The sequence below is a fragment of the Dipodomys ordii genome, unplaced genomic scaffold (assembly GCF_000151885.1).
Source record: "Dipodomys ordii isolate 6190 unplaced genomic scaffold, Dord_2.0 Scaffold78, whole genome shotgun sequence".
Classification (NCBI taxonomy): domain Eukaryota; kingdom Metazoa; phylum Chordata; class Mammalia; order Rodentia; family Heteromyidae; genus Dipodomys; species Dipodomys ordii.
Genome location: NW_012267294.1, coordinates 4,654,820 through 4,663,836, shown reverse-complemented (window position 1 = coordinate 4,663,836; position 9,017 = coordinate 4,654,820). Strand labels below are relative to the sequence as shown.

Genomic DNA, 9,017 nt, shown 5'->3' with positions numbered 1-9,017 from the left:
AAAGAAACTAAGATTGAGAAAGATTAAACTCAGAAAAAAAATTCTCCCTCCAAGAAAGGAAACAAGCTACTATGCATATCAGTAATAACAAAATCAAGACTGAACATGGGGGCTCACACACATAATGATAGCGAGAGAGAATTGCAGTCCAAGCCTGGCTGGAATGAAATTGTTAAGCCCCTCTCTGAAAGATACCTAAAGTAAAAAGGACTGGGAATATGATTCAAGCAGTAGTTTACCTAGAAGTACAAGGCTCTGAGTTCAATGCCCCAAGTACTAGTAATAAAATAGTAAATTACAAGAGCAATGCAGATATTAGGCACAAACAAGTTCAAACGAAATATATATATATACATGTATACACACACACACACACACACACATATATATATATATATATATATATTACTTTTCATGTGGATGGCTTAGTACATTTTTACAGATGAGGCTGTTCTTAGGCTGGAGCTCCAAGGGCACAGCAAGAAAAAGTGGAAGAGCAATTCAAAAAGCCTTTGGTTTCAGTGTGCCAGACAGTTCTACCTCTTTGTCTAGGCATAGTCGGGCCTTACAATAAGACTTTGGGAGTTTGTATTTACATGATGACAAAATAAAAGAATTACAAACAGAAATTTTAATTATCAAAGTGAATAACAAGCTTGTACTGATTGGGTACATATATTGCTTACTACTAAAGTATGATATTAAGAGATTGTATGAAAACCTTGTATATCTGATCCATTGATTTAGAGCTTATATAAGTACAAATTATTCTAATAGCAGAACTAAAGAAAAAGCCTAAAAAATGAACTATATAACTCTTACCAAAAAAAAAATCCCATGAGTATTAAGTGACCAAAGCAAGAAAGAGTAAGGCTTGTATTTTTCTAACTTTTGAACCAGCTCACGATGCCATTATACAACAAGTTCAAGATAAGGACCATTTGTGTTCAATCAAAAAAATTTTAAAGAATGAAAGAGAACTTATCTGAAGCATATTAAGTTCCCAAGTTCTGAAAGAACTTAAGCATTCAATGTTATTTGAAAGCTGAAATAAACAAGTACTAATCACAGAAGATAAAACTTTTCCAACTGAACCTCAGCTATAACCCTCTGTATATCACCTTTACAATAAAATAAAATTAAAAACAAATAAAAACCAAGCCCTTAATTCACTACCACTTCTTGCCTCTCCCTGAACAGCTTTTCTGTAAGGAGATCCTGAGGTCACATTTGATAGTAACAAGGATAACCACTCACTACTATGAGCTTGACTATCCACACAGAGTATGCTAAGGATGTTTAGCATAATCCCTACTGCTACTTCATAACTACACTTTTAGAATGAATAAGGAAGTTCACCTAGACATTTTAGTGTATTTTACCATATCAAATTTGTGCAAATAGTTTGGTCTTGATTCAAGTTCCTAAACTAATAGGCAGATATATAAATACCCTCCTTGCATTTCCATCTAATTGTAGCCTTGGCAGAAATGATGTTCAGTCTGAGCGGCATTCTATGCCTAGCTCTGCATCTCTTGTCAGAGGTAAAATGCTCAATGGTAAAGTTACCTGACAATGCATATGAAGGCATTGTCATTGCAATTAACCCCTATGTAACAGAAGATGAAAAACTCATTCAGAACATTCAGGTAAGGGAAAACTTTTATTACTTATGTATTTTTATTTTGAGAACTATTTCCACATATAAATACTCAGACGATTACAACTTCCCAAAGTTGTTTGGACAGTATTCATCATTTGTGTAAAACTGATCCAAACTGCCAGTATTCAATCTGTTTCATTTTATGATTTAATTATTCATTAATATTAGTAATCATTCCATTATTGAATAATTAAAAGGCCAAACTCTTACTATTTTTTCCACTAGTTAAGCTAATAGAAAGAAAGCTATTGTCAGGGACCTTAAATAATAATCTATATTAGGCCTGTCATCTTCAGCAGGCTGAGATATGAGGAGCAGAGTCCAAAGCAAGCCAGACCAGGAAATTACATGAGACTCTTTTTTTTTTTTTTTTTTGTCAGTTGTGGGGCTTGATCTCTGGGCCTGGGTGCTGTCCCTCACTTCTTCAGCTCAAGGCGAGCACTCTACCACTTGAGCTACCGTGCCATTTCTGGCTTTCTAGTGGTTTATTGGAGGTAAGTGTCTCACGGTCTTTCCTGCCCCGGCTGGCTTTGAACAATGAACCTCAGATCTCAGCCTCCTAAGAAGCTAGGATTACAGGCCTGAGCCACCAGCACCTGGCTCCATGACACTCTTATTGACAATTAACCATCAGAAAGCCACAGTGGCACTGTGTCTCAAAGTGGTAGAGCATCAGCCTTGAGAACAGCTCAGGGACAGCACCCAGGCCCAAAGTCCCCCAATCCCAACAAAAAAAAACAAACAAATAATGGAAGTGTAGTTCAGGGGCAGAGCACCTGCCTAACAAGTTTATGTCCCTGAGTTCAAACCCACACATTGTCAAAATAAATAACAAATTGGTTTTACGTGTTTCCTTTTACTGATGTAACAGTTGGAAAGCAAAGCCTTGACTGTCACAGGGAAGACATGGGCCAATGGCACAGTGTCTGTGTACAGCACCACTGGAAATGACACATTGTTTGTTGTTACCTGGACAATGCAAAAACCACAAATTATTCTCCAAGATCCCAAAGGAAAAAAAAATGATACCTCAGATTTCAAAGAGCATAAGCAAAATAGTTGAACTTCCCATCTTCGAATACCGGACATTGCAGAGGTAATTCTATTCATTCATTTTCACTTTCTTTTTATTAATTACTACTTTATAAATATAATTTTGTCTTGTGTATTGTCAATATTAAAATTAAAACAGGTCATCTGCCATAAAAATGAATGGAATATGTAATAATTCACATTCATGTTATTTACTACTTTATAAAATCAGCTTTCCAATCGCTATTAGAGCTGGGTGGTGTAGTTTGGAAAAAGAAAGTTATCTAGTATAGGTGAAAACAATTTCTATCCTCGAAATTATACACACTCATATATATATACATATAAATTACATGCATACAACAACACATATATGTACATGTATATGTATACTTGTACATATATGCATATACATATATATGTACATATGTATCTGTACATATATATATATATATATATATATATAAGCTCTTTGTATTTTTAAATCAGTTTATATCCCAAGGAGAGGGTTTGTTTGTTTTGTTGCTCATTCTTAGGCGCTGTCCTTAAGCTCCTTTTTGCTGATGATTGGCACTGTTCTACTTGATCCATGGTATCAATCCTCCCTTTCTTTCTGATTGAATCAGAAATTAAAATTTATTACAGATTTTCCTGCCTTGGCTGGCTTCAAACTGCAATCCTCACATCTCAGTCTCCTCAGGATCTAGGATTACAGGTCTGAACTACTGTCACTGAGTGGAAAGAGTAATATTAACAAGGCTTTGAAGGAGGTTTTGTTTTTGTTTATTTTTTTCCAGACAGGTACTTGGACTTACAGACTTTTAAATAATGAAGCCCAACCACAATTGCTATCGGTCACAATGACCACTGGAGCAAGAAATCCTTCCACACTTCCAGCAATGGCAGCTGCTTACGGGAGTCAAAATACAGCACAACACATAAACCTAGGAATTTTTCATGCCAAAGTCTGGGAAGAGGATATGTGTACATTGGATATTGAGATCGATGTAATGATAATCATTGTGGATATTGCAGATGGACTCTTGGACAATGGTGCAGGTAACTGGCATCTGCTACAAATTACATTGCACTTAAAACATCTCCTAGAGGATCCTATGATGAAGTCATAAGATATATATGCTTGTACAACATATTTCAAAGTTATAATGTTTATAACTGTTTTACTGATTCTGACAAAGCACAATAAAACACTTCTTTCAACCTCTAGACAAATTGTATTTTTCTCATGGAATAGATGAATACAATCCTCTTCCAGTATTCTTAGTGTTAGTGTTTCAACTATAATTTCCCCAACTAGATATATTTTCTTTTTGATACGTTTCTTTTATAAAATAATAGCAGCTAATATCAGTTGAATACATAAAATCACAGTTAGACTGTTTTCGATATGAAAAGATTAGCATGTCGTTGGAATGGAGTCTAATTCCAGTGTTCATATGTGCTGTGCTATCTCCCAAACTGCTGATATCATTACTGTTCCAGGAGAGAAACTGTATCCATTTCTATTTAATGGATAACTAATACATTTGAACCTAAAGATGCTGATACTGTCAAAAATGATGGTATTTACTCCAGATATTTTATGGAATACAATGGAAGTGGTAGATACAGTTTAAAAGTTCTTGTCCAGGCAAGAAATCACACTGCTAGACAGATTTTTATATGACAGAACAAGTCTCTGTACATACCTGGGTATGTTGTAAATGGTAAGTAGCATTAAAATTGAAATTAGTCACATGTTTTTGTACATTGCATGTGGGAAACATGGAAAATTATATTTACTATGGAAGAGTCAAGTATATAATTATGTATTCAACCTCTTTGTTTCCAAATTATATTCATACTATTGGTTTGAGTATAAAATAGGTTGTCACATGCTTTGTTAACATCTACCCTGGTTCATTTCAATTACAATGAAAAATTTTTGACTGAGCATTTGGTATGAGGCCAGCACTATAGAAGATGTTTGCTACAAAGATGAATGACACATAATCATTGTACCAGGCTCATGTCTCACACTAGTCATACCAGCTACTCTCGAAGAAGAGATTGGCAGGATTGCAATTCTGGCCAAGCTGGGACAAAAAATTCCTGAGACCTCCATACAACAAAACGAAGGGAATGATGGGCATCTGTGGGAGCCTCAATCGGAAGCTTGCAGACCCAGGAGTGCCTGGGTAGAAACCTGGATACCATATCCAGAAAAGAACATAAGAAGCCCAGAAGCTCTGACGCATAGCTTAAGTGATACAGTGTCTAGCCAGTAAGAATGGGACCCTGAGTTCAAAAGGATCTTTGCCCTCAAAGAATTTCTAGTCAAGCAGTTAATAAAGATCAAAGATGGTTTTAACATACCATAATATCTCCTCATTCATTTCAAGGTTATACTAAAACAAGAGGGTTGTTTCACTAAAAATTGTCACTTTTCTGTGTCTGCCATTAAGTTTTAACTTACCCCTCTACAAGATGAAGTATCCACATGACAATATGAATAGTTACATAATTACTCTTTTGTGGTAGGTGCAATTGGACTGAACCCACCCAGACCTGAAGTTAAAGAAGACTTGGCAGAAGCTCAACTGGAACTTTTCAGCAGACCAACTTCAGGAGGGTCACTCACTGTATCAGGAGCTCCTCCTGCTGGTGACAATGATCTCTTGTTCAGTCCCAGTAAAATCACAGGTTTGGAGGCTGAGGTTAAAGGAGGTCGTGTTCACCTTTCATGGACTGCCCCTGGCAGTATCCTTGATAAAGGCAAAGGTAGGCTTGGCATTAAGCTTTTACATTTTCTAAGACAATGTCCATTAGCTTTCATTTTCCAATGTCTCATTTATAAATAATGTGTGAGGGGTATGTACCTGAGCCATTATTCATTTGTTTTCAGATATGAAAACTGAAAGACTAAGAGATAGAAATTGGGCCATGTTATATCTATAGCCTAGAAGTCTACCCCATTCTTGCCATGTTCTTTTGTACCAAACTGCTTTTCTGAGTTTGAACCATCCTCAACTTAATTGGGGAGACCTGAATAACTGCTTCCTGTCCCTGGCAAGGAAAATCATTTTTCTAACCATTCTGTACTTGTATAACTTTATTCATTAATCATTGAGTTTCAATCTGCATGAGATTCCTAGAAACTATCCCTATTAAATCAATGACCATAAAAGACACATGACCAGACAAGTCATTTCACAGTACCAAAACATGGAATGCTAATGGCATCTCACTTACTAAATAGAATTTTCAAAGCCATATTTGTAGCGGAGCACTGGTGGCTAATGCCTGTCATCCTAGCTACTCAGGAGGCTGAGATCTTAGGATCGCAGTTCAAATCCAGCCAGGGGAAGAAAGTCTGTGAAATCCCTATCTCCAGTAAACCACCAGAAGACCAGAGTGGTGCTGTAGATCAAGTGGTAAAGCACTAGCTTTGATCTGAAGAGCTGAGGGACAGTGCTCATGCCTAATGTTCAAGCCCCATGACACACACTCACACACACACACACACACACACAAACACACAGAGCCATATTTGTTTGGGCATGCTTGTTTTATTATTTATCTTGGCATGTTTGCTTTTTTAAAAAATAAAAACAGAGGCTTTTATAAGCCAAAAGAAGTATAGAACATCCACCCATACATTTGCTTCAATGTTGAAAACAATAACTATGACTACTTTGGAAATACATCATTTCTCATGACTTTTCAATAGATAGCAGAATCAAATCAAATATTAGTATTGCCACTAAAACACCAAGAAGGAAATCATATAATCAAATATTTAGCTCTAAATTAATTTGGTAAAGGTGGAGCCTTCAGTAGAAGATTGGTCTCTTATGAAATTTGCTTTGTGTTGATTACAGAAAGTAAAAGGAGTGATGTGCTACTTGTAGGCACTGGGGAATTATCATCCAGTACTTTCTTCTGAAGGGCAGGAAGGATAATTGTGGCTGGCAAGCATTAGCCTTAAACATCATAAAACACCTTAAGAGCAGGACAGTGGTGGATCACACCTGCAAGCCTAGCTACTCAGAAAGCTGAGATCTGAGAATCATCATTCAAAACTAGCCCATGCAGGAATGTCCATGAGGCTTTTATCTCCAATTGACTGCCCAAAAGAACAAAAGTAAGAAGTAGAGCTGTGGCCTTAAGTGGTAGAGTGCTAGCCTTGAGCAAACAAGCTCAGTGTCCAGGCCCTGAATTCAAGGTCCAAAGGCCAGCAAATGATAAAGAAAGATATCTCAAAGAGTAAATGAGCATTTCCATAATCTTGAGTGAAGCACTTATATTTTTCCAGTCAAACTTTCCATGCCTGGTAAATATGCAGATTTACGTAGATACCAGTGGCTCAACCTTATAACTGGACCAACTTAGGAAGCTGAGACGTGGAAAATCACATTTTGGGAAGAAGTCTGTGAGGATCCATATCCAGTTAACCAGAAAAAAAGCAATCATGAGACCTTGAGTTTAATCCCCTATTATACCAAGAAGAGAAATACAGATTTAGAATTACCAAAATAATTACATAAGATTCCAATATTTCAAACTTGTCTACTTGTATCATTTGGGGTATCAATTTAACAAGTATATCATTAGCCAACAACTAGCTAAGGAAAAAAAATATAAACAATATCATGAACTGTAGATGGTAGTATAAAAAAGACTATTCTCAAGAACAATAGAATCTCATCAGAATGAAAATTTAAGCCAGAAAAATTTTGAAAACACCATTCCATACAGTGGAAGTTCAAGGAAGAAAATATCAAGGCTGATAAATTACTTGAGCAAGACTTCATGAGAAAGAGATCTTGTCTGGGCCTTGAAGAATAAGATTTCCATATAGAGGGCTGGGAAGACAGTTCAGTGTAGATTGCATGCATGATGCCCTGGGTGAAATTCCTCAATACCACATAAGCAGAAAAAACTGGAAGTGGCGCTGTGGCTCAAGGGGCAGAGTGCTAGCCTTGAGTTGAAGAGCTCAGGGACAGCGCTCAGGAGCAGAGTTCAGTCCCCACAACTGATAAAAAAAAAATTCCATATAGAGATAGAGAAAAAGAAGCCATTGAAGGAGTTGAAATCCAATGACATCATCAAGGTCAAGAAAGGAAAAGTAGCTTGTCATAGTGGCTCTTGCCTCTACTTCCAGCTAATGAAGAGGTAGGAAGACTGCAGGAAGACTACAGCTCAGAGAAAAAGTTAAAATTCCCCATCATAACACAACAAAGGAGCTACACGTGGGGAGGTGAGCCTGCAACCTCAGCTGTTCAGGAAGCAAAGGCAGGAGGATTGTGGTGATGCTCCAAGACTGGTGCAAGGCAAAAGTGAGGTCCTGTCTAAACATGAAGCTAACAGCAAACACAGGCTGGCCGTGTGTCTCAAGTGGTAGAGTGCTTGCCTAGCATATGCAAGACCAAGAACTCAAACCCAAGGCCTGCCAAACATTAAATTTAAGAAGAAAACCTCATAATATTTGAGTTAAACAGGGAGGAAGGAGAGGGAGAGGAAAGGGTGGAGGAGGGAAAGGGAGAAGAAGACTTCCCTCGGTGGAACACAAGGTTGATGTGCAGAATGGTAGAGTATGCCAACAAGGCTATGTATAGAGAAACTACATGTTAATCTTAACTTAGCCAGGCCAGGTGCTGATGGATGACTGCTATAATCCTAGCTAATCAAGAGGAGAGATCTAGGATAGTGACTGATCTGAAGCCAGCACAATCAGGAATGTCCCTAAGACATTCATAAAAGCTCATAAAACTCATAAAAGCTGGAGGTGGGGCTGTGGCTCAAGTGGTAGTACCTTCAGCAAAAAGAAGCTCAGGTCCAGAGTTCAAGCCACAGGAACCGCAGCATTAAAAAATGGCAAAAGTTACTTACCTCATTCTTAAAACTATCATCCTTCCACAAAACATAACAAATAAAGTCTTCATCTCAAAGAAGGGACCTGTTGTTCTACCATCAAATTTGAAACATGAAAAGCTTTTTTGATTAGTATTCATTTCTGTTGTTATATTAGGGATAAGGTTTGTCTTAAGCATGGGAGGCAAGCACTCTACCACTTGAGTCTGCTCTTTTGGATTTGGTGAATTTTTAGACAGTCTTAAACTTCTTGCTTGGACTGGCAGAAGACTGCAATTCTGCTACCTGTACCTTTTGCATAGTATGAATTGCAGGTATGTTCTACCATGTTTGTTAAGATGGGAGTCTTTATGCCCCAGATGGTCTTCTGATCTTCTCTTCCCAAGTATTTGGGATTACATATGGAAGCCACCATACCTAGCTACAGGATATATTTTTTAAATGTGGA

At 37.4% G+C, this 9,017-nt stretch overlaps 1 protein-coding gene across 1 annotated transcript in view; it reads left to right on the top strand.

The window, feature by feature from the left end:
* Window positions 1–1,556: 1,556 nt before the first annotated feature.
* The window catches only part of LOC105991874 (epithelial chloride channel protein-like), a 41,618-nt gene continuing 34,157 nt past the window's right edge, over window positions 1,557–9,017 (top strand). Inside the window, 4 exon segments of the mRNA XM_013024617.1 lie at window positions 1,557–1,649; window positions 3,493–3,754; window positions 4,255–4,422; window positions 5,237–5,476. Of these exon segments, the coding sequence (XP_012880071.1) occupies window positions 1,557–1,649; window positions 3,493–3,754; window positions 4,255–4,422; window positions 5,237–5,476 (763 nt within the window).